The sequence below is a fragment of the Nyctereutes procyonoides genome, unplaced genomic scaffold (genome assembly GCF_905146905.1).
Source record: "Nyctereutes procyonoides isolate TBG_1078 unplaced genomic scaffold, NYPRO_anot_genome, whole genome shotgun sequence".
NCBI classification, from domain to species: Eukaryota; Metazoa; Chordata; class Mammalia; order Carnivora; family Canidae; genus Nyctereutes; species Nyctereutes procyonoides.
The window spans coordinates 8,011,963-8,037,729 of NW_026575146.1; the positions used below are offsets into that span (position 1 = coordinate 8,011,963).

The 25,767-nt window shown below is 40.7% G+C and overlaps 2 protein-coding genes across 6 annotated transcripts in view; one reads left to right on the forward strand and one right to left on the reverse strand.

Moving 5' to 3' along the window:
- RMND1 (required for meiotic nuclear division 1 homolog) overlaps window positions 1–9,321 on the reverse strand; it is a 50,944-nt gene extending 41,623 nt beyond the window's left edge. For 2 of the 5 annotated variants that reach the window (XR_008662507.1, XM_055310044.1), the window contains exons 1-2: window positions 4,623–6,994; window positions 1,850–2,364 (exon numbers count right to left, since the gene is read on the reverse strand). Coding sequence is in view for 4 of the 5 variants with exons in the window: in XM_055310044.1 (XP_055166019.1) it covers window positions 1,850–2,350 (501 nt within the window). In the remaining variant the exon portion in view is untranslated. Of the gene's footprint in view, window positions 1–1,849; window positions 2,365–4,256; window positions 4,380–4,507; window positions 4,572–4,622; window positions 6,995–9,194 lie in introns of those variants that run through there. The other 3 variants (XM_055310045.1, XM_055310047.1, XM_055310046.1) reach the window with 3 other exon arrangements.
- A 321-nt stretch (window positions 9,322–9,642) lies between these two features.
- On the forward strand, window positions 9,643–24,972 carry ARMT1 (acidic residue methyltransferase 1). Its single transcript, XM_055311542.1, has 5 exons — window positions 9,643–9,753; window positions 13,120–13,225; window positions 13,680–13,924; window positions 19,401–19,566; window positions 23,285–24,972. Exons 1-5 carry the CDS (start codon window positions 9,713–9,715, stop codon window positions 24,050–24,052), a joined length of 1,326 nt encoding a protein of 441 aa, XP_055167517.1. The 5' UTR covers window positions 9,643–9,712; the 3' UTR covers window positions 24,053–24,972.
- Window positions 24,973–25,767: the final 795 nt, after the last annotated feature.

Consider the following 25,767-nt stretch of genomic DNA (forward strand, 5'->3'; position numbering starts at 1 on the left):
TTCTGTGATGTTAGATATAACAAAAGAATAAAGGGAGCAGATCTTCCTCTTTCTTGGATTTGCCACGAATTAAGGTTTTTATACCTAATATCATCTGTCACTTAAATGCTGAATTTCCCAAACTACCACAAAGCTAAACAATACAATTAAAAAATCAGGAGCTACAAGGAAAAGACTAGCACACGTGCAACACTTCCTTCATTTCTACTCTAGGTTCAGAGACCCCACACAAGAATTCAAATAAAGCTAGAGTCCAAACTAAAAATCATGAATCAACTCCTAACTTCATAACCTGAGGATCAATACTGAAGGCCTTTAAGACCTTTTTGAAGGAAGTCAACTATGCAGTAAGGAAAAAACCCCACAAATTACACGTTTAGGGTACCCTCAGAATTAAAATTTTAAGACTGATATTTTAATCTGTTTTCTGATAGATTCAGAAGGCCTGATCAAGTTTTGAATATTTTATATTTCCAGTGTTAATGCTGATGACCATGGACCTCAAAAATCCCTTGTCTCTCTTCCCTCTTTTCCAATTTAACAAATGTTTATTAAGTAGAAGGCAGAGTCCTAGGTATTATGCAAGATACAAAAGTTATTAGCAAAGGGCTCAATCCTGATCTTAAATAGTACTGATCATTCAGAAGCCAAATGCAATTGTAGCTGAGAAACTCCCATAAACTTCTTAACAGTGAATGAAAAAACCCCCTTTAAACCTCAAAGGCTAAAGAAGCAAAACCCTGTTTTCTGAGTGTACTTCCCATGTCATCTCACTAACCCATCCCATACAGTTACCACAGACTAATGAGCACTCACCTGTCTGCAGAGCTACTAAAAAATGGTTATTTTAATTTGATGAAGAATTTCTATAGTTTGAAATTTTTTAACTGGGTGTTTTTATGGTACTACTCCAACACTGGACTTAATACTGGTCTTCTTTCTCAGTTTCCTTAAGTCTGGAACTTGTCACAAACTACATTTTTATATTTAATTTTTTTTAAAGATTTTATTTATTCATGAGAGAAACAGAGAGAGAGAGACAGAGACAGAGAGACAGAGACATAGGCAGAGGGAGAAGCAGGCTCCATGCAGGGAGCTGACCTGGGACTTGATCCTGGGTCTCCAGGATCATGCCCTGGGCTGAAGGTGGCGCTAAAATGCTGAGCCACCGGGCTGCCCTATTTTTGTATTTAATTTCCTATACTTTGTCTTTAAACATATTCTTAATTCTTAAAACTAAGATGCCGATTCCCTGGGATACCTGGGTGGCTGTCAGTTAAGCATCCAACTCTTGATTTCAGCTCATGTGATATCTCAGAGTCCTGGAATCGAGCCCCACATGAGGCTCTGAACTCACCATCCACGCAGTCTGCCTGAGATTCTCTCCCTCTCTCTCTGCCCCTCCCCCTACTCATATGTGCATGCTCTCTCTCAAATAAATAAATCTTTTTTTTAAGATTTTATTTATTTATTCATGAGAGACAGAGAGAGAGAGAAAGGCAGAGACACAGGCAGAGGGAAGAAGCAGGCTCCATGGAGGGAGCCCGACGTGGGACTTGATCCTGGGACTCCAGGATCATGCCCTGGGCTGAAGGCAGGCTCTAAACCACTGAGCCACAAATAAAGAATAATAAATAAATAAGTAAATAAATAAATCAAATCAAATAAATAAATCTTAAAAAAAAAAAGGATGTTGATTCCCTTTGGATATTACAGGCTTTTACTACTAGGCTTCAAAGATCTTGTTGCCAGCCCTCTTAATGTTCACAGTACAGCTGTGGTGCCATGGATACTAGTTACAGTGCAAGCAATGATTATAAAACAGACTGCCACCACCACACGTTTTTACCTCATTGACAGACAGAACTGGAAGGTTGGTCCTGGATGGCTGCCTGGTCCTCGATGCCTTTAGTGGTCTCTTGATTTGCGGAAAGTCTTGCTTAGGAACAAGTGTTTCTGTTGATATAGATGAGTAATGCCGCTCTAATGTTTTTATAAACCACTTAGAACCTAATAGATTTGGTCTGTGAGTCACTTTCCTGTGAGTACCAAAAGATTTCCTGGTTGGAAGGTGCACTTTTTCTTCTTGGCAATGCACAGCATTTAATGGAGAGAGTATGCTTGTATTTGAGATTTTCTGATTCCTTTCCAGGACCTGGGACTTATTCAAACCACCAGCTGCTGTATCAGGAAAGAACAAATCCAAGTTTTGACTTGTTGTGGTGTTGCATGTCGTAGTCTTAAATTCCTTAAGTGGTTTTAACGTTCGCTGGACAAGTCTTTGGCACTGACACACTTTTGATAAAATACAGTGAGATCCGGCCAGGGCTCTGAAAAGTCTGGATGACATTACCACATCCCAAGCTAAAAGAAAAAGAGTTTTAGAAATTTGTTTTTTTCGTTTTGTTTTTACATATTTTCAAATATATACAATATTTTCCTAAGTAATAAACAGATTTCTGTAAAAACATTTACAAAACAAACATACTTTAACCTGAGTCTAGTAAAAGAATGAATTTAAAAAAATAAATACAGGTGTTTCCACCACGTTTCCTTTGATCAACCTTTGGCCTTCTTTCTGGAAGATTACAACATTATAAAGCCAATGACATGACAAGGACCTAAAAAAGAAAAGCACAGTAATGGGATCTCTTCATATATTTCATTGGCATACGAACCGTTTAAAAGAACGATTCTCCTGAATTCCTTTATTCAAAATTTATTCAATGAGATATACAATGAGTTAGGGCCAGGGATGCATCCATGAAAGGCACAGTCCCTGCCATCCAGTGCTAGTGGTCTCCTAGAGACAGACATTTTCAACAGCTCATTATAACTCAGGGGGATAGGTCCTAGGTTCTACAAAAATCTACAGCACAGGGTGCAGAGGAAACATACAAGAAGCTTGCCTGATTCTACATCAAGAGTCAGGAAAGGCTCTCAGAAAGATTTGAACTGCTTCTTGAACAGGAAAGTGCTTTTCAGGTTGAGACTGGGCCTGGTAGTGGGGGTAAGGGATGTGAGGCACTGAGAGAAAGAAACACTCCAAAGGAAAGAGACTGCATATGTAAGTAATTCCCCCTTTATTTACAGCACAAAATATTTGTTCTTTAAAAGCAAGCCTAATTTATAGGGGCATCTGGGTGGCTCAGCCGGTTAAGCATCTGACTCTTGATTTCGACTCAGGTCATGATCTCAGGATCCTGAAACTGAGTCCTGCCTCGGGCTCCACACTCAGCAGGGAGACTGCTTGAGGATTTCTCTCCGCCCCCCCGCCGCTCTCCCCCCAACTTGTTAACATATTCTTCTCTCTCTCTCAAATCTTTTTTCTTTAAGATTTTATTTATTTATTCATGAGAGACACAGAGATGGAGGCAGGGACATAGGCAGAGGGAAAAGCAGGCTCCATGCTGGGAGCCTGACGCAGGACTTGATCTCAGGACCCCAGGATAACAACCTGAGCCAAAGGCAGATGCTCAACCACCACTGAGCCACCCAGGCGTTCCAATAAATAAATCTTAAAAAAAAAAAAAAAAAAAGTAAGCCCGGGGCACCTGGGTGGCTCAGATGGTTAAGTATCTGCTTTCGACTCAGGTCTTGATCCCAGGGTCCTGGGATCCCAGGGAGTCTGCCTCTCCCTCTCCTTCTCCCCCTCCCCCTGCTTGTGCACACACATTCTCTCTCTCTCAAATAAATAAATAAATAAATAAAATCTTAAAAAGCCTATACTGGGGAATCAATAATAATAATTTATAAAAATAGCATGTTAGGTGCTAGGGGTATATGAGTGGATCAGTCATCTCAGAATTCAGTCTAGCTGGGTAAACAGAATAATGTAATAAGTTCTGAACAGAGCGATGTACCAACTGCTATGGGGACCAGAGGAGGGAGCATCTGGGGTAATGGGTGGGTGGGACATATTCACAGAGGTGACATCTGAACTGGTCTCAAAAAGCCTGAGGAATCATCAAATCAAACAGCTCAGATATAGACTACTGTTTATCTGACAACTGGAGTGCAATCACAGGGGAGGCAGGAGTAAGTTGCGGGAGATTAGGACAGAGGAGGAGCCAGGCATCAGACAGTGAGTGATGCAAAAGAGTGTTTACAGATAGGGGGAAGCCAGAGGTCTTAAATGAGACGCTCACACGATCTGATGTTGTTTAAGAAACCTATCTTTGGTAACAGGTAGAAAAGGAACAGAGACTAAGACCCTACTCACTGAGTATTGTCACACATGAGGCTCTGGGCTTTACCTGAACAGAACCCCAGGAGGCATTTTACAGATGATGAAGCTGAGGCTAACAGCTCAGGTAGGAAGTTACTGAGATGTAATTACATCCCAGGCTTTTCCAATTCCAAAGATGACACCTAACCACTGTGCTCTATCACCCACCTCCTAGAGGAGGACCAGGGTGCCTCACAGCAATGTTTAGAAGCTAGTGCTTTCAAAAATATTTCTGGAATTATGTGTTTAGTTCTAGTCCAATTAGCTATTATAGTTCACCTTTAATTACTACTATTCCATGCCAGTTGAGCCAGTGGGTTTTCGAAGAACCTAATTATAAAAAAAAAAAAGTTAGAAATTTGTATTCACTGATTCTTTTCTAGGAAATTCTTACCTTGAAACTAGAGACTGCCTTAATATAGAGGCCATGCAAAGCATTAGGACAAAGAATGCAAAAGCTACAGGACAAACAAGAAGTGTGTCTTCTGTCTTTGCAGAGAAAGATGTAGCACTTAAGGTATCCAACACACACACCAGATTTAGGCTTTGTTAAAAACTGGGGCACATCTCAGGAAAGTTAAATTGTAATTGCACAAACTAAATTTAAAGGTTAAAAGTTTATTAGATTGTTAATTACTCTAAAAGCTCTGCATAAGCTCTGCGCAGATCAGTGGTGGACACGAGTCTACCAATCCCCTAGCCTGGGTTCTCTGCCTATCTTGTCTTCCATTCTCCCTCAATCACTCCCTCCCGGGCTCACATGCTCCCAGCAGTATAATAGCCACTAAACACAAACAACGACTGACCACTTGAAATGTGACTCAAAAACGCTAAACATTTTTTGTACTTGGCTTTTACACTTCATACAAAAAAAGTAAAATATCTCCGTAACTTTTACATTACTTGTTGAAATAATATTTTTAAATATATTGAGCTAATAAGTAAAGTAAATTAAAAGTGATGTCACTTATTTTTAAGGTTAAAGCTCCTAGAAAACTTCAAATGCCGTTACATAGCTTGCATTGTGTTTCACCTAGAGGGTCTTGCTCTAGATCCGTCTATATCAACAACTGCAACCTCACCCGCTCAATTTCAGGTGTGCTACTCCAAACCCCATGTCTGGTCTTTTAAGCTCACTCTTTCTTCTCTTACTCAATTCTAACAATTCTTCAGCCTCAATAGGACCTAACCATAGAATGATCCAAACACCCTTCCGGTGTCCTTCACTCCCCACACCTCTCTTCCACCACGCTCAGTCTACATTCCGCGGCCTATCGTCTCTTCCTCTCCCATATACTTCAAACCCCTTGCATCCCTCTCTCTTCCACATCACATCAACCAGAATTAAATATAATTCACCTAATTTGTGGGTGTACTCCTGCCTCTGAACATGGCTACAACCAACAAACCAAGCCAACTGGTCTCACTTTAAAATCATGACTTCTTCCTTCAGGAGTGCCTTTCATGCTGCTCGACAACCATAAACTGTTTCCCTACCACAGTCTATTCTGTGCTCTCTCCTCACCTCCGATGCCTCCTCTTCCATTCTCCTTCTCATTAATGACCTTGTTTCCTCTTTTGTTGACAGGGCAGAAACAATCAGAAGAGAATTTCCACAAGTTCTCACCAGGATCCACCTGCCCACCAGCTGCTTCTGTGTGCACGTATTTTGTCTTCCCTTCTGCTGCCACAGAAGAGCTGCCCCTGGTCCCATCTGGAACCAAGTCCTCCATGTGCATACCAAGTCTCATCTCTTCCTGCCTATAGCAGGAATGGTTAAACTCTTCTTTTCTATCTCATGCTATTTATTTTTCCTTCTTTCCAGTAGTATATTCTTTTTTATTTATTATTATTATTCTTTTTTTACGATTTCATTTATTAATACCAGAGAGAGAGAGAGCAGGAGGAGCAGAGGGAAAGGGACAAGTGACTCTGGGATGAGCATGGAGCCCACTATGTGACTTGATCTCAGGAACCTGAAATCATGACCTGAGCCAAAACAAAGAGTCAGATGCTTAACCAACTGGGCCATTGGGGTGCCCCTCTCCAGCATATTCCTATTAGCATATGACTATGCTTTGATTTCTTTCTATCTTATAAAAACAATTCTCCCCTGACTCCATCTTTCCTTCCACATATTACACCTTTTCTCTGAGTTAGTTTCCTTTAAAAGTTTATTAACTGTCTCTAACTCCTCTGATTTTCTTGAATCCACTCCAATCAGGGTTTCCTCCCTACCGCTTCACCAAAACCCACTTGTCAAGGCCACCAATGACCTCCATATTTCTAATTCCAATGGTCACTTCTCGGTCTTCATTTTACCTGACTCACCAGCAACATCAGATAAATTGATCACTCTACCCTCCTGGAAGTACCTTCTTCACTTGGCTTCTGAGATATGACACTGGCCATTGTCCTCCTACCTCATTGGTTGTACCTTCTGTCTCTTTTGTGTTTTCCTATACCCTCAACAATCGAAAGCACCACAGCTCAGTATTGGGGCCACTTCTCTATTCTCAGCTCCTTATATACAATCTATGCTGTAATGAATAGCAAATATTTATCCCTAAACCACTCCGATAAGCATGAAAAATACAACATGCTCAAAACAGAGCGTCTAAAATCTTCCCACAAGTTCTACTCTTCCCATAGTCTTCCCCATTCACAAAATAGCGATTACACCCTTATCTTTGCTAAAGGCAATAACCTATAATCCGCTTTGCCTCTTCATTCCCCATACCCAATCTGTCAGATTGGCTTTTTTTTTTTAAGTTTTTTCTTTTTCTTTTTTTTTTTTTTTTTATTCATAGAGATGCAGAGAGAGAGAGAGAGAGAGAGAGAGAGAGAGGCAGAGACACAGGCAGAGGGAGAAGCAGGCTCCATGCAGAGAGCCTGACGTGGGACTCGATCTAGGGTCTCCAGAGCACGCCCCGGGCTGCAGGCGGCGCTAAACCGCTGCGCCACCGGGGCTGCCCTCAGATTGGCTTTATTTGCACCAGGTCTCAACCAACACTGCTACTATCATGATCCAAGCTGCTGTCTTTCCCACAATTACTGAAATAGCCACCTAACAGGTCTCCCTGCTTCTGTTCTTTACCTCCTACAGATTCTTCTCAGTGCAGCAACCAAAGTGATCCTTTTTTAGACCTAAGAGGGATCACGTCTTTTCTCTTGCACAAAATTTGATGCCAGCCTCTCATCTCACATGAAACAAAAGTCAAAGACCTTAAACTGGATGCATGATCCCACTTTCTGGCCCTTTATCTCCACCTTAACATCTCCCACAGCTCTATGCCTTGCTCATTTTGCTGCAGTCACTCTGTCTTTTGGTATTTTTTTGGTACTTACTATTCCTTGTGTTCTTCTCCTAGGAACCTGTAAAGCTCACTGCCTCACCTCCTTCAGATCTTTGCTCCTGTGAAGTCTTTCCTAACAACCTGATTTAAAATCCACAATCCAAGACCCACTATCTTCCTTCACTTTTTATTTTTCCATTGCACTGAACATCACTTGGACGCCTCATATTTCTAATCTGTCAATTCTTACAACAAAGATGAACTGAGTTCCTACCATGTGTCAGACTTTCTCTTCAAAGAATTAAAAATAGACCTGCCCTACGACCCAGCAATTGCACTGTTAGGGATTTACCCCAAAGATTCAGATGCAATGAAACGCCGGGGCACCTGCACCCCGATGTTTCTAGCAGCCATGTCCACAATAGCCAAACTGTGGAAGGAGCCTCGGTGTCCATCGAAAGATGAATGGATAAAGAAGATGTGGTTTATGTATACAATGGAATATTCCTCAGCCATTAGAAACGACAAATACCCACCATTTGCTTCAACGTGGATGGAACTGGAGGGTGTTATGCTGAGTGAAGTAAGTCAATCGGAGAAGGACAAACAGTGTATGTTCTCATTCATTTGGGGAATATGAATAATAGTGAAGGGGAATATAAGGGAAGGGAGAAGAAATGTGTGGGAGATATCAGAAAGGGACACAGAACATAAAGACTTCTAACTCTGGGAAATGAACTAGGGGTGGTGGAAGGGGAGGAGGGCGGGTGGTGGGGGTGAGTGGGTGACGGGCACGGAGGGGGACACTTGACGGGATGAGCACTGGGTGTTATTCTGTATGTTGGTAAATTGAACACCAATAAAAATTAATTTATAAAAAAATTAAAAAAAAACAAAGGTGATAATATTCATGAAAATGAAACACAAAAATTCCTGTCGTTTGAACCTTACATCACATTGGAGGTGACAGACCATAAACTGGATAAGTCAGTGAAATATACGTTAGGTAGTGACAAAGCTAGGGGCGCCTGGCTGGCTCGGTCGGTGGAACCTGGGGCTCCTGACCTCGGGGCTTTGAGTTGGAGCCCCATGCTGGGTGCAGAGATTACTTAAAAATATATGTAAGTTTTGTTTAAAAAAAAAATAGTGACAAAACTAAAGGAGAAACCAGAAGAAGAAAGAATAGATTCCCCTCTCTCTTTAGAATATAAGCTTCTTGAGGATAAGATTTGTCTACCGTTCCTGCTGTGTCTTCTGTAACCATAGTGCCCAGTATACAGTATTCAACTCCTATTTTCTGAATGAAATACAAGGCAGCTACTGGCACATTTCCTACTTCTTAAGAACAATACCAAACAATAAAACAGTATCAGCCAGATTACGATTCAACGGATAAGCGGCGCTAATCCTTTGGAGCATGCCTTCCAATTCCTTAAACTCAATTTTATAAAAAAAAAAAAATCTTTGCGGTAGGCGCTATGCACTGGCTCAAAAAAAGGTTCAGTGAGTGTTTGTGGACTGCGTGCTTCAGTCCCAGCTAAGTCAACCAAAGATCACCGCAGCGGTTCCGGTGGAACCTGTGACCCCAGCGGTTCCGAGCGGCCGCGATCAAAGGTGAGGCCCGTGGTGAGGGAACCATACAAGCTACCGGGGAAAAGCAGTGCACTAACCTCTCCGCCGGAAAAGAAGAGGGACGTGCCAAGCGCGCAAGCTTCCGCGACCCCGCGGCAGGTGAGAGAAGAGCAACAGCACCCGCACCTCCCGCTTCCCGCAGCCTGCACCGCCGCTCCCGCGGCCCTCCCGGCGCCCGCACTGCGCAGGCGCACAGAACGCCAGGCCCTGCGGAGCGTGAGCCGCCGGGGCCACGTGACCGGCGGACCACGTGACCCGCGTCGCCGCGACCTTTTCCGCTCCCTCGTGCCAGGGACCTCCCGGTCCCTGCTTGCTTCCGCCTCCGCCCGCTTCCTTATTCCGCTGCTCTCGTCGCCCTCCGCTGTCCCCGCCCTCGTCCCCGGAAGACCTCCGCGTCCTCCAGCCGGCCGTTGTTTGTCTCTTCCACGGGCGCTAAATAAAGTTTCTTTATTCAAACGCATTTTTTTTAAGCCCCGGCCCCTCCCTCTCCCGGCTCCTCCTCCGCTCCGGGACCGCCTCCCTCCCTGCGGCGGGTGCGACGCGGGCGGCGGCAGCGATGGCCGGGTCCCCGGCGTCCCTCTCGGGACGGGACGTAGGGTTCGTGTCGCTTTCCTCGCGCAGTCCCTCCGCTGCTCTTCCTCCTCCCCGCTTCTGCGGGAAGCCGGGCGTCGCCGGCAGCCTCTGGGTAACCATCGGGGGAGTGCGGCGGGCCGCGGGGCCCCGGTGCCGCCGTCCGGCCCCGCTGCTGCCCGGCGCGTCTGCTCGGCGCCCCCCGCTCGGCGGCCCGGGGCGCGGGGCGGGCTGCGGGCTGCGGGCTGCGGGCCGCGGGCCGCGACTGCCCGCCGGGGACCCGACTCGGATCGGCTCTAGCCGTGTGGCCGAGCGCCGGCCGCCGCCCGCGCGCCCTGCCGGAGTCCTCCGGTCACCCCGCTTCCCCCTGCGTCCTTCTTCGGGCCTTTTGGGAGGCGTTGGCCTCCCTTCCCGTTAAACAGCTTGTCTGTCTTTGAAGCGACCCCATCCCATGCTGCTCTTTCCTTTTTTTTTTTTTTAAATTTTTTTTTTTTAATTTATTTATGATAGGCACACAGTGAGAGAGAGAGAGAGAGAGGCAGAGACACAGGCAGAAGGAGAAGCAGGCTCCATGCACCGGGAGCCAGACGTGGGATTCGATCCCGGGTCTCCAGAATCGCGCCCTGGGCCAAAGGCAGGCGCCAAACCACTGCGCCACCCAGGGATCCCCCCTTTTTTTTTTTTTTTTTTAAGACTTTTCATGAGCGTCTCAGAGCTTAAGCCTCTTCTGTCCCCTTTCGGGGTGTCCCAGCGCCGAGGCTGTGATCATTTTCTATTTTGCTCTAACTAAGCGCTCTTTTGGGGGAGGCTAAAATTCTCTGCAGAAGTCAGGAACCTCAGATTTGTCGGGGGAATAAATGGGTTTCTTCCCAGGGCCGTGGAGACTAATGGGTGATGTCGCTGTCCGGTGCCTGCAGCTCTTCCCCCTTCTACGCGTCGTGTCACACATTTCTGGATGAGGTTGTGGAGGGGCATTAAAAATGTGTGTTCGTATAGACTGGGCGGCCGAGTTGGTCTTTGAGATTCGTCTTGAGGCTCGCGCGCGCGCGCGCACGGGGAGAGCACTCAGGACATTGACCTTGTCAAGAGTAAGGCTGAGGCTGGAGGGGCTCGAGTGGCCCAGAATTTGAGCAGACCCGCGGGTCCGTCGTGCAAAATATATTATAGGGGGTGCGCGGAACCTTAAATGTTGAGCGCTGGGTTCCTCTGGCTCTACCCTGGTCTCTGACCTGGGACTTCACCCTCCCAGATGCAGGCCTTTGAGGAAGCTCTGAGGAAATCTAGTACCGTTGACTCTTAGGCAAGGTGGTGGCGGGTTGAGGTTAGGGGTCCCTGACACCCCTCTTTCCCCCTTTGCTGGGAAACCTGCCTATAACTTTTGACTCCCTCAAGATTTAACTACTGCACTTGGGTGATCTGAAGATATACATGAACTGATAACCTAAGTTTTGTGCTCTAAAGATGCACAGAATTTCATCACTTACCGAAGTCTGATTTTTTTTTTTTTAAAGATTTTATTTATTTATTCATGAGAGAGAGAGGCAGAGGGAGAAGCGGGCTCCTTGTAAGGAGCCCGACGTGGGACTCGATCCCGGGTCTCCAGGATCACGCCCTGGGCCGAAGGCGGCCGCTCAACCGCTGAGCCACCCAGGCGTCCCCCAAAGTCTAATTTTCTTTTTCTTTCTTTCTTTCTTTCTTTCTTTCTTTCTTTCTTTCTTTCTTTCTTTCTTTCTTTCTTTCTTTCTTTCTTTCTTTCTTTCTTTCTTTTTATTTTTATTTATTTATGATAGTCACACAGGGAGAGAGAGAGAGAGAGGCAGAGACACAGGCAGAGGGAGAAGCAGGCTCCATGCACCGGGAGCCCGACGTGGGATTCGATCCCGGGTCTCCAGGATCGCGCCCTGGGCCTAAGGCAGGCGCTAAACCGCTGCGCCACCCAGGGATCCCTCTTTTTTTTTTTTTTTTTAAGTCTAATTTTCTAACTGAATCTTATGCATTTGCTTAAAAATTCATTGTATAGGGATCCCTGGGTGGCGCAGCGGTTTGGCGCCTGCCTTTGGCCCGGGGCGCGATCCTGGAGACCCGGGATCGAATCCCACGTCGGGCTCCCGGTGCATGGAGCCTGCTTCTCCCTCTGCCTGTGTCTCTGCCTCTCTCTCTCTCTGTGACTATCATAAATAAATAAAAAAAAAAATTTAAAAAAAAATTCATTGTATATAAAATGATCTGTAAATTTTGATTTTTGTATGCCAAGAATCAAGAGTATCCTTTTTTTTTTTTTTTTTAAATGCAAGTCTCAAGTTTTTCCTCTAGCTTTTTCATTCTTTGGCGCTTCTGGAAAGTCTCCTAATTTTTTGGTTGGGAGAGTGTGATGGTAACCTGCCTTAATTTTGTTTGGGGGCAGAGTGGGATGGATTGGATGAAGTCACTGTGTAGGTAGAAAAGGCAGGAGAAAAAAAAAAAAAACTTTGAGGAGAATTAAAATTGGCTAAGAACATAGACTAAAAAGAGAGAAGCAGGTTCATAACTATCTTTATATTCTAGCACATTAGAGGCTTTCATGCAGGTTTACATCCATTGCCTCATTCATCTAAGTATATGAAGTCACCTACTAAATAATAAACCTGGCACAAGAGCCTGTTTTTTTTTTAAGATTTTATTTATTTATTCATGAGAATACACAGAGAGGAGAAAGAGAGAGAAGCAGAGACACAGGCATAGGGAGAAGCAGGCTTTATGCAGGGAGCCTGACATGGGACTCGATCCTGCGTCTCCAGGATCACGCGCCGGGCTGGAGGGCCGCTGAGCCACCAGGGCTGCCCACAAGAGCCTGTTTAAATTTGCGGATCAATTCTTTTAGTTTTCTTTTTTTAGGATAAGTCCTTTTTCTGTCTTATCGCATTGTTAAGTTAGTTTCTTATTCGAGAAAATAAGAGGAATAGAATGGGAAAGATAAGAATCACGAAACGGGATCCCTGGGTGGCTCAGCGGTTTAGTGCCTGCCTTTGGCCCAGGGCATGATTCTGGAGACCTGGGATCAAGTCCCACGTCGGGCTCCCAGCAAGGAGCCTGCTGCTCCCTCTGCCTGTGTCTCTGCCTCTCTCTCTGTGTCTCATGAATAGATAAATAAAATCTTTATTTAAAAAAAAATCATGGAACAGACTCAAGGGGAGAATCTGAGATTAGAGGTACAAAGGCTGTTTAGCTTTCATGACCTGTAAAATCAGCAAAGTTTCAGGATTTTCCTATGTCTTAATATAGTAGTTGAACAACGGTGACTTACTTTATAATACTTGTATGAAACGGAATTTTGATTCAAATGAAACTGGAAGGTGGCCAATCCGCTGATGATAACGCTAAGTAATGTACTGTGTATGTGGCTCTCTTTTCTAGATCGTTTGCATATCTTACAATTAAAGACAGAATACCACAGATCTTAACCAGGGCTATTGATACATTGCATCGACATAAAAGTGAATTTTTTGAGAAACATGGAGAGGTAATACCGTGTTTTCAGTTTAATTTTTCGTTAACTCTTTTTTTTTTTTTCTCGTTAACTCTTTAACAGAAACACAATAGCTATTTTCCTTCTGTGGTAAAGATCTTGCCTCTAGAAGATAAGAACCAAAGGGTTCCTAAGAAGAAACTTAAAAAAAAAAAAAAAAGGATAGAATCGATAAGACAGGATAATGTGTGTGTTCTTTGCTTTTCAACTGAAGAATTCTGAATTTCAGTGTTTATAATGGTTTGTAAAAGACATGAAATGTAGTTTGGAAAGCTAGTATTTTTTTTCCTTCTTTAAGACCTTAAAAATGAAAAAAAAAAAAGACCTTAAAAATGTTTTATGGTAGAGGACTTATTCCTATATAAATTAACTGTTTACATATATGAGTTATATATTTATGGATTATTTATATATTTTAGGTATATAAATTTTTTTCATTTTTCTGCAGAAAGGCACAGAAGCTGAAAAGAAAGCAATTTCTCTTCTTTCTAAATTACGAAATGAATTGCAAACAGATAAACCAATAATCCCCTTTGTTGAGAAGTTTATTGATACTGACATATGGAATCAGTACCTAGAATATCAGCAGAGTCTTTTAAATGAAAATGATGGAAAACCCAGGTGGTTTTACTCACCTTGGTTGTTTGTAGAATGCTACATGTATCGTAGAATTCATGAAGCAATTATCCAGAGGTAAGTACATAACATCAAATTATAAATGTTTAGATGACTTAATGCTTTTTTGAAATTATAAAATGATAAGTTTAAAAATAAAAACCAGTGGAAGCGAGAATTCAGTTCAACAGATACTAGTGGCAGTATTGGACATTTCTGCAAATGTTATTGATATAATAGATTCTTGGCAATTATATCTTAATATAATATCCGGGGGTGCCTGGTTGGCTTGTTTGATAGAGCATGTGACTCTTGATCTCAGGGTTGTAAGTTCCAGCCTCACATTCAATATAGAGATTATTAAAAATGAATTTTTTTCAAACTCCAATAAAAAAATACAAAAAAAAGGCAAATCGAACTCCAATAAAAAAAATACCAAAAAAAAAGAATTTTTTTAAAAGGTTATAATATCTGAAATGGGAACTAATTAAAAATTCTCATGAAGACTTAGTTTTAGAGTAAAATTATATTTCCTGAACAAAAAATGTTAATTTCAAATAATTATTTCTTTTTTTAAATAATAAATTTATTTTTTATTGGTGTTCAGTTTGCCAACATACAGAATAACACCCAGTGCTCATCCCGTCAAGTGCCCCCCTCAGTGCCCGTCACCCATTCACCCCCACCCCCCACCCTCCTCCCCTTCTACCACCCCTAGTTCGTTTCCCAGAGTTAGGAGTCTTCATGTTCTGTCTCCCTTTCTGATATTTCCTACCCATTTCTTCTCCCTTCCCTTCTATTCCCTTTCACTATTCAAATAATTATTTCTGTAAAACAAGACAGGACAAAGGAGGTAAGTACATAACATCAAATTATTTATTAAATTATTTATAAAAATAGATAATATGTCAGTTAATTTGGGGTAAGAAGTCAACAGAAATGTGATCACTACAGTGTTTTTTGCACTACCTTAATTCTTAGCCCCCCTTTTTTTTAATGGCTAGATTACAGACAGACTTTAAAAGTTAAACACGAATCAGAATTACTTTTTATAGGCTTGTTTATACTAATTTTATTTTTCCTAGGAAAATTCTGATATAGAACCGATTTAGAAAGCAGAAGAAAATGTGTATCATCCTTTTAGGTCATTGGTTAAAAAATACAGGTTTGCTAAAAGAAATTCTTTGGTAGTAGTTCAAAACATAGGAAAGGATAATTTAGAACAATTGGTCAAATCAGCACTAATAATAAAATAAAATAAATATTTGGGGAAACAAGTTGAGTCTATTCATTAGCTTTTTCTATCTAAATCTTTAGAAATTATTTTTTAAAGTGACAGCTTGTTTTTGCTGAATAAGTGTATTTAATTAATTAGTTGTGTCTCACTCTGCAACCACTGCTGAATAAATGTGTTTTAAAACTTTTGCTTTAAAAGCAAAGTATATACACTATTAAAAATGTAGCACATTGCCTGACACAGGGGAGGCACTTAAGCAAGATGATAGCTAATACTAGGATCTGTCATGTTTTAGACACCAGCTATGTTCCAGTTACTTTGCAGCCCACTGAAGTGTAGATATTAATTATGGTTTTCATTTTACAGTTGAGGAAACTGAGGTCTGATGATGTTATTAATAAGTTACCTGGGGTTACATGGATACATGGCTGGTAAATGGTAAAGCCATTACTTGACCTTGGTCTGTGTAAATCTGCTTAGAGCCCTCATTAAACCTTCTTTTTTCAAGTAGCAGATTTGGATGTCTGTCAGGGACTAAGATGAGTCTGAAATTCTGGGTGATGGTTTCATAAATCTGGAAAATATCCATGGTATGAGTCAAAGCTGCTGAACTGTTGAAACATGGGGTAGCTCCCTGTGTGGGATTGAGGGAGTCTGGAAGATAGAAAGCTAAAAGGAATATGTTTCTAAGTTTGATTTTGGAGGTACATTAGGTTCAGAATTTAAAAATTTAGGGTAGAAGTTTACAAATCTAGCTGCACATTTATAACCTAGTTAGAGGAGAAATTTTTTTTTTTAACATGCAGGGTTTGAAATCATTATATTAAAATAAACACCAATGGTTTAATTTATTTGCAGTAGGGCCTGGGCATCAGTTTTTCTTTCCATGCCTCAGGGAGATTCTGGACATCCTGGCTTGATATACCCACTGGTTCAGGAAGAGCTTTATTAAAAGGGGTCAAGGCAAAATATAGCTTTAAGTTGCAGGAACAAGAATGTTAGAGCTCTCCTCAAGTGATCTCTGTGGCTGACACTCAAAAGTCAGGAAATTTGTAGCAGAACTCAGGTTTTAGGTCTATGTGTAGAAGATATATCCTTTTTTTTTTTTTTTTTTTTATGATAGTCACACACAGAGAGAGAGAGAGAGAGGCAGAGACACAGGCAGAGGGAGAAGCAGGCTCCATGAACCGGGAGCCCGACGTGGGATTCGATCCCGGGTCTCCAGGATCGCGCCCCGGGCCAAAGGCAGGCGTCAAACCGCTGCGCCACCCAGGGATCCCTGGAAGATATATCCTATAGGAGAACTAGTGCTGAATATTTTTAAATGTCCAATTCATAGAAGGAATTCCTCTCCTGGGCCTGTGATAACTCCAGTGACCAAAATAGGATCTTTACTTTTCTAGGCTCCCAAAGTACATATTAGCTTTAAGACATGTTTATGTTGATTTTGCCCCTTACACTGAAATATACTTCTAATTTTCTTTGCCAAGACGCATGTTTTATAGTTTTTATAAGAGTTAAATAGGTTGGGCAGCCCGGGTGGCTCAGCGGTTTAGTGCTGCCTTCAGCTCAGGGCCTGATCCTGGAGACCTGGGATCGAGTCCCACGGGCTCCCTGCATGGAGCCTGCTTCTCTCTCTCTCTCTCTCTCTCTCTCTCTGTCTCTGTCTCTGTCTCTGTCTCTGTCTCTCATGAATAAATAAATAAAATCTTAAAAAAAAAGAGTTAAATAGGTAAGTAATCTGCAGGTCTAAATTAAGACTTAAAGCATCAGCCGTATGCAAAATTTAAATAGATTAAGTGAATGTACTTCAGATATTGAAAAATAAAAGTACAAAGAAAATAGCAGACATTTTTAAAGCTTTTAATAAAGTATAATGTATATCCAGAACGTATCTTAAGTGTTCAACAATCTTTACTAGAACACACTTAACGTCCCAAGCACCCAGATCAAGAGGCAGAGCCTTACTAGGACCCAAAGAAGCCTCCCCTATGGCCCCATTCCATCCTGCCATTCCCACCCCTCAAGGATAACATATCCTGACCTGTGTTAGTTTTGCCTGTTTTAAAAACTACATTTAAAATTAGTGAAAATTAATTATGAAATTATTTTGGAGATAATTTTGTGTCTGGTCTCTTTCATTCAGTGTACATTGTCAGGATTCACCCATATTTTTGCATATAAATGTAAATAATTTTTATTGTTACATCAGATTACATTATATGCATATATCACAGTCTGTTTATTCTATTGTTGATGGATATTTGAGTAGTTCCCAGCATGGGGTTATTATGAAGAATACTGCTACAAACACTTTAGCACATGTTTTTGGTGAGCACACACATGTATTTCTGTTGGGTGTAATCTAGGACTGGAATACCTGGTCATAGTTTGTGCACATATACAGCTTTAGTAGATTCTAAAATAGCAAACACTTTTAGAATCAGAAATCATATATAAGTGTAGGAGTTTACTAAATACAAGGAATAAGGCTCACTCTTAATATAAGTTGTGACTTTAATGATTGACTAATAAAACAGTAGAACAAGGATTGGCAAATTGTTCTGTAAAGGGCAGAATAGTAAATACTTTAGACTCTGGGGGCCACATGGTCTTTGTTGCAGCTCCTTGGCTCTGTCCTTGCAGTGCAAAGCAGCCACAGATAGTGTGTAAATGAACAAGCATGGCTGTGTGTCAATAAATGTTCTTTATGGACACTGAAATTTGAATTTCATGTGTTTTAAAATAATCCTTTTTCAACCATTCAGAAGTATAAAAATCATTCTTAGCTTACAGGTCATACAAAACAGAGTGGGCCACGATGGGTCTGCGAGCTGCAGTTTGCTCACCCTACTCTTGAACCTATGCATCCAAATAATTTTTATCTTTTTAAGTCACTTTTTTTTTAAAGATTTTATTTACTTTTTGAGAGAGAGAGACATACTAAGAGAGAGAGCACAAGTGGGAGGGAGGAGCAGGCTCCCCAGTGAGCAGGGAGCCTGATGCGGGGACTCTGTCCCAGGATCATGACCTGAGCTGAAGGCAGATGCTCAACTGACTGAGCCACCCAGGCCCCTCCCCACTTTGTAAAGGTTTTATTTATTCATTTTAAATCACCTTGAGAAACTAATTTATTTCAGCAAAGCTGCCATTGCTGAAGTCATCTTTTAATTCTTTGGAACTTCTTTCAGAGCCGGTGTACAAGTCTCAAAAAGAAATTAGTCTCATTATTAGTCATTCTTCGTTTTTGATAGAAAATCTATTACTCCATTTGATTTACGCCTGTCACTCTACTGAAATTTCTCCGAGTGACTTGGCTCCAGATTAACTCTAGAAAATAAAGATGTGCTATCACTGATGGGACGTTCAGTAATGTGCCACAGGTTCTAAAGGAAATTCCAAAAGTGCTTTGAGCAATGGCAGCATCCTTGGAGTAAGGATGTAGCTTCCCAGGTGACTGGAAGGAGACCACAATTGTGTGGATGTATGAATCCTGGTATGTGTTTGCTTTTTCAGTGAGTCTCACATCAGTCATATTGGTTTTATCCTAAGGCGGATGACCCATGGAAAGAGGTGCTAACTTAGAAGATCAGCTGATCTGAATGTCTCTTCTATTTGGTTCTGTAAAGTCTATGATGTTCTTATTTATACTTGCTAGATATGTTATTAGGTCAGTATTAATATTATTTGATCTCATTGGACAGCATAAAGCCCCGGCATGTATATCACCATTGGTCAAAACCCAACAAACTACATATATGTCAAAATTTGTCAAAATTTGTTATTACAGTAAAATTTATGTTAATATTTTCTGATTTCTTGCTAGTTGTGTTCCCATAGTACCATGTGTTTGACTCTATTGGTAATTATCATATTATATACAAATACATGCATATATTTGTTTCGTGAAACCCTGCCACATTTAGCATGCAAAAAATATTTGTTAAAGTAAGGCAGTTATCTTGAAAAGTTGTTTCTTTCTCCTTTTGCTCTAGAAACCTTACTGGGTAAATAATTATGGATATGGATATATCAGTATAATTATTCCAAATTCCAGTAAAATATTTGATCAGGGAACTTCTGACAGTTAACTAAAATGAGTTTGGGGATTTATTTTTGTGTAATTTGATCAAATTGATTTATTTTGTGTAATTTGATAATTATTTTTCTGTAACCTGATTTATGTTTGATACAGTGTCTATTACCAGTAATATTCTCTTTCCTTTAAAAAAAACTGCAATTACCCAAATGTTAAAAAAAAAAAGAAGGTACAGAGTCTTATAAATGTTTGTCCTAAATGATTTTCTCCTCCTATAGTCCACCAATTGATGACTTTGATGTATTTAAAGAATCAAAAGAGCAAAATTTCTTTGAGTCACAGGAATCTATTGTTGCTTTGTGCACTCACCTACAAGAGTTGGTAACAGCTATCAAAGACCTAGATGAAAATCAGCTGAAAGATGAATTTTTCCGACTTCTTCAGGTAAATGTGATAATTAATCTCATGAGCCTATTCATATATTCAATTAAAAAATGGTATTAATTTAACAACAAAGCACATGTATGTATTGTCACTTAAGTTATAATGGATCTTTTTTTTTTATCATTTTAGTGATAGTGTTTCCACCTAATCTCTGAAAATGTTTTTTTTTTTCTTAAAGATTTTATTGATTTACTCATGAGAGACACAGAAAGAGAGAGAGAGAGAGAGAGGCAGAGACACAGGCAGAGGGAGAAGCAAGCTCCATGCAGGCAGCCCGACATGGGACTTGATCCTGGGTCTCCAGGATCATGCCCTGGGCTGACGGCGCTAAACTGCTGAGCCACCTGGACTGCCCCTGAAAATGAGTTTTGAAATCTTCAGTTGGAAGTGATTTTAGTGGCACAGGAGTCATCTGGCTTTATAGCTTCTGTCATTCTTGAGAGAAAATATTTCACAGTCATTTGGTTGGCCTAGCCTGCCTTGGGCTTGAAAGCTGGTTCTGTTACTTTGTTATTGGACCTGAGGCAAGGTACTTAATCTGTCTGAGCTACAGTTTTCTCACCTGTAAAATGAGGATGGCATATTTACCTTGTCATTTGACGTGAGAATGAAGGTAGATTCAATTGTGTCAGCGTGGAGCACAGAGCCTAGAAGAGCTAGCATGCTGCTGTTGTCAGGTGGAAACACTCAGGTGGTCAGTGGCCTGTTTAATATGATTTTATTACATTTCTTCATCTGTCTTGCATTAAGTTTAGTTTTTAGTTCTCATTCAAGAGATTTAAGATGAGTTATTAGAATCAGAACTATTTGAAAATGTGTGGTTTTATGCAACAATATACCCAGCCCTCATCTCCCAGACAAAGTTAAAAACATTTTCCAGAAAGAGATGCTGTTAGGAAATGCCAGAAAGAGAGAGAAAGCAGGGCAGGAGAATGGGGGTGTTGGGGGAGATGCAAGGGAGCAGTTTTAAGTGGGCTGCCAAGCAGTTTTAAGCCTCAGAGGGTGATGGGGTAAGACACGAGACAGGTGAGGGAGTGGGTCACATTGCAGGTGTGGGGTAGCGTTCCTGCCAGGGTACCTGAGGTGGGAGCCTGGCAGGTCTGTGAGAGAAACTGCAAGTAGATTCTGCAGAAACGAAGTGAGATGAGAGGACTGGAAGGGCCACAGAAGGCCTCATAAGCATTTTTACTCACATTGCAATCATCGGGGAGCTATTAGAGTATTTTCATCAGAGGAGTAAGAAGGATCGACATGTTTCAAGGATTACTTCTTGGGACACATGGAAAGGGTACAAGGCTAGACACGGGGAAGTCTGTTACTAATGCAACTTGGGTGAGGGATGACTGGACCAAGAAGAAGTTTAAATGGCACCAGCACTCTGGAAATACTTTGACAATACAGATGGTGGAATCCTGTTAAAACTTGAAGGACACGCAGTGTAAGGTGCATGATTAAGAGGAAAGGCTTATTTTAAGTTGGGAAGAAAAGTTGTTTCAGGGTATTGTTAAATAATAAGCCTAATTATCCCCACCCCCCCACTCCCCCACTCCACCCCCGCTGGAACTATCCTTTATGCACAGTTTAGAATTTTAAAAAGAAGGAAAAAAAGCAGTATCTAGTCAGTCTTTACCCCTCGATGGCCCATTGTTTCAGGGAGCGACCTTTGACTTATCTTTGTCCCATGAGTCTAGTAAGTTGTAAAGAAGGAGAAATACCACTGTGTTTTCTGTCCTTGAATTTGGCCGCATAAATGAGGCCAAAGTTTCAAAGTTTCCCTCTGTTAGCCCTCACGATGACCAGCAGGTTAACTTCCCACAAGAAACCTGAAGGTGTTTTAGTTTGCAGGGAACACTGATCTGTTTTTAGAAGCCAGAACACCACCACCATCCACAGAGTGAACAATTCAGTGCCTGCTCTGTCAGACTGGATGCTGGGCTTGTGATGGCAAGGAAAACAAGCAGTTCTTGCTATCATCGAACCTGTAATCTTGAGGGAATATATATGGACAAATAATGGCACAAATCAACATGGAATTACAAACTGGAAGATGGCATGAGGGAGATGTGCAGGCAGTGGACGGAGATCCTGACGCCAGCTGAGGGGTACCGTCGCCTACACTGCTGTGTTCCACATCAGGTGGACACTTAGTATTAAGCCTCACACTGAAAAACATCCATTTATCTTATTATTCATAAGATGATATTATTATTCATTCATCCACAATATTATTTAAAATAATATTCTTAGGATGTGTATTTTCCTCTTATTTTGAATCACACAAGAGTAGAGTCTGTTTTGGCAAATATTTACTGGGTATTGTGTATGTTACTTAAGTGTATTATGTCAATTCTCACAGTAACTCTACAAGGTAAGTGCTGTTATGTCATTTTTCAGTTGTGGATGCTCAGCCTTAGAGAACATACATAATTGACCAACAGTTATTAACTAGAAAGTTATATAAGTGTATTATGTCAATTCTCACAGTAACTCTACAAGGTAAGTGCTGTTATGTCATTTTTCAGTTGTGGATGCTCAGCCTTAGAGAACATACATAATTGACCAACAGTTATTAACTAGAAAGTTATATTAACTTTCTATTTATATTATTTATTACATTATATACTATATAAATATATATTACAATATACATTAATATATATTATATATAATGGTATATTAACTAGAAATGTTGGGATCTGAACCCCTATCTGTTTCTAGAGCCTGTACTCCTAAACACATAATTTAATTACATACCATCTTCTATAAAATAAGCCTCAGTATCATTTCAATTTAAAGTGGAATGATACATGATTGGAGTTGGAGGGTCTTTAGACATCACTTTGCCCAATTTCTTTATTTTTCAAGTAAGAGAACTAAATACCAAAGAGATTGCTTGGTCCTAGTTATACAACTACTGAAAGAAACTGAGCAGTTTGGGGAGGGAAAAGGGAACTTCTTTTTCTCTTGACTTTGAATTTTTATTTATTTTACTATTATTATTATTTTTTAAGATTTTACCGGCAGCCCCAGTGGCACAGCAGTTTAGCGCCGCCTGCTTCCCGGGGCGTGATCCTGAAGACCCTTGGATCAAGTCCCATGTCGGGCTCCCTGCATGGAGCCTGCTTCTCCCTCTGCCTGTGTCTCTGCGTCTCTCTCTCTCTGTCTCTATGAATAAATAAATAAATAAATAAATAAATAAATAAATAAATAAATAAATAAATAAATCTCTTAACTCTTAAAAAAAAAAAAAGATTTTACTTATTATTTATGAGAGACATAGAGAGGCAGAGACATAGGCAGAAGGAGAAGCAGGCTCCCCGAGGGGAACCTGATGTGGGACTAGATCCCAGGACCCGGGAATCACAATCACAATCACAATATTTACAGAGAAATATTCTAATGTCTGCAAGATGCAAAATCATTCTCATTTAAGCCATCCAGGTCATTAACCTCATTCAAACTAGTTTTTTTTAAAAAATTTATTATATAGTGACCAATAAAATGTTTCATTGTCTTAACCTGGTTTATACATCATGATGTAAACACAGTGTTTGTATTATTAGAGAAGGTGTAGATCTGAAGGTTATTTTATATCGAGTGTTGTGGAAATGAATTTTATGAATAGTTTTAACAACTGTTCCCCCCACATTTTATGTAATAGACTTTTTTGTTGGTTATTCAAAAGAAGGGTAAAAGTTATGTACTTTTTCTTTTTCAGATTTCACTGTGGGGAAATAAGTGTGATCTGTCTCTATCAGGCGGGGAAACCAGTTCTCAGAAAATCAATATAATAAATTCTTTAGAGGAACTAAAACCTCTGATTTTAGTGAATGACATGGAACATCTTTGGTCGCTGCTTAACAACTGCAAGAAAACAAGAGAAAAAGCATCTCTTACTAGAGTTGATATTGTTCTGGATAATTCTGGGTTTGAACTTGTTACAGATTTAGTTTTAGCTGACTTTTTGTTGTCCTCGCAGCTGGCTACTGAGATCCATTTTTATGGAAAAACTATTCCGTGGTTTGTTTCTGATACTACTATCCATGATTTTAACTGGTTAATTGAACAAGTCAAAAGTTCTAATCATAAGTGGATGTCCAAGTGTGGGGTTGACTGGGGAAATTATATTAAAATGGGCAAATGGGTTTACCATGACCATATATTTTGGACTCTGCCTCATGAATTCTGTGTAATGTCTCAGGTTGCTCCTGACTTGTATGCTGAACTACAGAAGGCACATTTAATTTTATTCAAGGGTGATTTGAACTATAGGAAGTTGACAGGTGATAGAAAGTGGGAATTTACCATTCCATTTCATCAGGCTTTGAACGGCTTCCATCCTGCCCCTCTCTGTAGTATACGAACATTAAAAGCGGAGATTCAGGTTGGGCTGCAGCCGGGGCAGGCTGAACAGTACATGGCCTCTGAGCCCAACTGGCTGACCAGTGGCAAGTATGGAATATTTCAGTTTGATGGTCCGCTCTGACTTGCTTTAGGAACTCTTAAGTTACATAGAAAAATACGACCCACACTTTGCATCCCCAGACAAAGCAGTGTGTGAATTTAGTCACATAGCTCTTCTGCATCAGCTCTGGGAAACATGGCTTCTCAGTGTTCATTTATGTACACTCTGGATGCTTTTCTCTTTGGGCATTTTGCCCACTACATTGTTTGGGAGATAAGTGGATTAATCTAGTTGTAGATATTTATGTTGGAATTTTAATAACATAATTTTAAGCGGTTTTAATGAACTTTTAATTGGTCAGAAAGTAAAATATGAGAGGATTCTGCTTTTAAAGTCAGTTAACATTGTTTTAATGCTATGCTGCATGGTATTTAATATTCAAGGAAGCATGGGATTTTATTTCACTTGTTTTGGGCTCTAGAAATAAGGGCTCTGAAAACAAACCTCTTAAATGAGACATGCTTAGAAAGAGACATTTCTTAGAACTGTGATACTTGAAAAATGAAAGTAAAGATTACCTCATAAGTTAATTGTAAATTTTGTTCTCCTTGAACTTTTGCACGCATTTGTATTTTGATTGACCTGTGGAATGGATAGTAGGAAACCCAAAATTGAACAAAATGAAACATGGTATTTGAAGAACTGATATCTTTTACTTCTATTTGTGATATTCATAATCAACTGAACTATATTAATACATAAGTGCTTTACATGAACAGATTTTTAGATTGTTCTGAAGTTTTTAAAAAATGGTTTAGATAGAAAAGATTCTTATGCATTGAATTTGGAGTACTAAGTTAATTTTTTATATGCTTACCCATTTTTTGGTGACCATTAGATATTAAAGTATATAAGTTTCAGGCCAGTTTGTTTTGAAACAAATCAGCAGTAAACCTTGAAATGTTTTTCTGATGGTATAATAAAATGAATCATACTGAAAATCTTGTTGGTTTTATTTTCCAGTGGGAGAAGATCCAGAAGGGAAGATTAAATATGAGTCTATGTAATAAACTGATAATGTGTATGTCGCCAAAGCAGTTCTTAAATTATGTCACAATGAGGTTATGGTCTGTGTCCTTGCTAAGTGTATCTAAAAAGTTTTGTAAAATGTTTATATAAAACTACACGTTTTAAAATATTTTATTTAAATTCAATTTGCCAACATATAGTATAACACCCACTGCTCATCTTGTCATGTGCCCTCCTTAATGCCTGTCACCCAGCTACCCTATCCCTCACCCACCTCCCCTTCTGCAACCTGTTTTGTTTCCCAGAGTTAGGAGTCTTCCTCTCTCATTTTTCCCCACTCAGTTTTCCTCCTTTCCCTTATGATCTCTTTCACTATTTCTTACATTCCACATATGAGTGAAACCATATGATAATTGTGTTGTGCCCAAGATTGCGAATCCAAGAAACCACCAAGGAGCCGACACCGATGCAAGCGCACAAGGGTTTATTAGCAAGCTCGAGCTTGGGTCCAAGTGTGCCCGACACAGCGGAGCAGGGACTTGGACCCCGAAATGGGTTACAGCTGGGTTTTTTATAGGCTGGTCTAGGGGATTTTCAGAAGGGGTGGAAGAATTTCTCCCAAGTTCTGTTTACATTCTGATGTGGGGCTTTCAAGGGCATTGAGCTCTGTTCTCATTCTAACATGGGACTTTCTACCATGGGCGCGGGCTCTGTTGTCTTTCTGATATGGGATTACCTGCTGAGGACATTGAGGAAATTCTGCAGTT

What these genes read in the sequence shown, in the direction of transcription:
- ARMT1 (XM_055311542.1), top strand. Translation starts at nt 9,713, where the DNA reads ATGGCCGGGTCCCCGGCGTCCCTCTCGGGACGGGACGTAGG. An exon ending in TTTTTGAGAAACATGGAGAG is followed by an intron (nt 13,226 to 13,679) that starts GTAATACCGTGT and finishes ATTTTTCTGCAG; the next exon opens with AAAGGCACAGAAGCTGAAAA. An exon ending in AATTTTTCCGACTTCTTCAG is followed by an intron (nt 19,567 to 23,284) that starts GTAAATGTGATA and finishes TTTCTTTTTCAG; the next exon opens with ATTTCACTGTGGGGAAATAA.